This window comes from Rattus norvegicus, chromosome 15 (genome assembly GCF_036323735.1).
Source record: "Rattus norvegicus strain BN/NHsdMcwi chromosome 15, GRCr8, whole genome shotgun sequence".
Lineage (NCBI taxonomy): Eukaryota > Metazoa > Chordata > Mammalia > Rodentia > Muridae > Rattus > Rattus norvegicus.
The window spans coordinates 5,527,974-5,530,279 of NC_086033.1; the positions used below are offsets into that span (position 1 = coordinate 5,527,974).

The 2,306-nt window shown below is 43.4% G+C and overlaps 1 protein-coding gene across 1 annotated transcript; it reads left to right on the top strand.

Moving 5' to 3' along the window:
- The first annotated feature begins 626 nt into the window (after nucleotides 1-626).
- Nucleotides 627-962, top strand: LOC134481932 (small integral membrane protein 14-like). The gene has a single exon (XM_063274748.1). The coding sequence runs from the start codon at nucleotides 654-656 to the stop codon at nucleotides 951-953; it is 300 nt and encodes a 99-aa protein (XP_063130818.1). The 5' UTR covers nucleotides 627-653; the 3' UTR covers nucleotides 954-962.
- Nucleotides 963-2,306: the final 1,344 nt, after the last annotated feature.

The window sequence follows — 2,306 nt, forward strand, 5'->3', positions numbered from 1 at the left end:
GCGTGTGTTTATGTGTGTCTCTGTGTTTCTTTAGGTATTTATGTGTTTATATATTTATGTGAAAATGGAGGCTCTGTCAACTTATGGTATTTTTCACAGTAGCTATTGTCCACAGTGTTTTATGAGATGAAGTCTTCATTATGGCAGATGGAGTCAGAGAGACTACAGAAAGATCAAAGTATGGGGTTGGGGATTTAGCTCAGTTGTAGACGCTTGCCTAGAAACCGCAAGGCCCTGGATTCGGGTCCCCAGCTCCGGAAAAGAAAAAAAAAAAGAAAGAAAGATCAAAGTATAGAGGAAGGGGCAGGGAAGATATCACAGCAGTTGAAATCACTTACTGTTCTTCCAGAGGATCTGGAATTGGTCCCTGGTAACCATACAAAGACTAACACCAACCTCGATAGGCAAAGCTGTCTCCCAGATTCTGCCCACACTTGACAACCTCGTGATCCACCCATACAAAAGGCAAAACGCAGATCCGGGTCTAGCGGCTAAGAGTGACATTGACTATCTAATCCGGAGGGGAGGAGGGTGGCGGCCAGCAGCAGGGCAGCGACAGGGGCGTCCAGAACACTCCAGGCCACCTCCCTCCCCACCCACCACTTGTTTGGGCGGCCTTAAAGAGTTGAGTAAAATCAAGCTGGTAACCAACCATGACTGAAGGAGGATTTGATCCCTGTGAATGTATTTACTCTCATGAACGCGCTATGAGAAGACTCATCAATCTGCTCCGGCAGTCCCAGTCCTATTGTACCAACACAGAATGCCTTCGGGAATTGCCAGGGCCCTCCGGTGACAGTGGCATCAGCATCACTGTGATCTTGATGGCCTGGATGGTGATCGCTGTGCTCCTCTTTCTACTGAGGCCTCCTAACCTGAGAGGCTTCAGCCTTCCTGGAAAGCCCTCCAGTCCTCACAGTGGACAGGTCCCGCCAGCCCCTCCTGTGGGCTAACATCCTGGTGTGGGAAGCAGCGATTGTTTGACACCCTGCACGACCGAACGACTGCAGAGAACCTGGCACTACCTGTCTCTCCTTTTCCATCTGCAGTTTGGATGGTATTGTTTTCATGAGCTTCTAGAAGTTTCACTTGCCAACTGCCTTTGTTTCCTGTGTTGCCACAGTCCTTGTTTACAGTATACCTGAGTAAACGATTTCTTTGAAAAGTCGAGGGCTATGTTGGTTGGCCTAAGCTTAAACATTCCACTCGTTCTCCCTGGAACACTGACCATAGCGACTGTGGTGGTTTCTGGCCCAACTGAAGGAAAATTAAGGTTTCTGCATTTAAGTATTTTAAGTGGTTTGGATAGATTTTAATTCTTTTTATAAGGTATTTATTCTGGGTTGTCTGGTATGAATGACAGAACCATGCTGTAGTCACTTTACTGTGGCAGTTTACCTGTGGGTGGCAGTTTTCTGTAGTCCTTGACACTGATGCTTTAGATCATTTTCCTTACAAAGTCCAGCTGGCTTATATGGCTAGAATAGGAAAATCGATTTGGTTGTTTAATGATTTTTTAAAATAATTCCCATTAAAAATTTCTGATGTTAATACTTTAAATAAACATGATTGATTAATATTTTTAAAAGAGGTAAAACACTCAGAGACCTAGAAAACCATGGATGGCTTCCTCTTTAGTCAACTGGAGCCACAAAAATGTCAGAATCACAGAGCCAATCAGAATTCACCTGAAACCAGACACTACAGAAATGATCTCATTTATATAGAAAGAATTGGCTGATAGGAAAGGATAAGCAAAGTTGCTCACCACAACCATGAAAGGACTCTTCACAACTGGGCATAGTGACTCAAAGTGCCAATTTCAGTGCTTGGGTACATTCCTACAGGATCAAGCCCACCCTGCTCCATCCAGTAAGTCCATGACATTTAGGTCTGCCAGATTAAACTGAGAAGTCCTATTTTTCCTTTTTTTTTTTTAGTATATAATATCTACTTGTGAGTACATTGTAGTTATCTTCAAACACACCAGAAGAGTGTATCAGATCACATTGCAGAGTTCTGTAAGTACCCATGTGGTTGTTGGGATTTGAACTCAGGATCTCTGGGAGAGCAATTGATACTCTTAATCCGTGAAGCATCTCTCCAACCCCTGACAGATCCTGTGGCAACATACTGACTAAAATTCTCTGTACATTCATTCAAAGAGTTAATATTTCCAGGCTTGAATGACAATGGTACATTTATAACTTAAATGAAGTATTTCATAAGTGACACTGGTCTCAGATATTGAAGTGGTGGGTGAACTATCAGAAATAGAAGGATGCTGCAGGCCCCTGTATATCTAT

Bases quoted from the DNA above. Each gene is read 5' to 3' on its own strand.
- LOC134481932 (XM_063274748.1), top strand. From the start codon at position 654: ATGACTGAAGGAGGATTTGATCCCTGTGAATGTATTTACTCTCATGAA.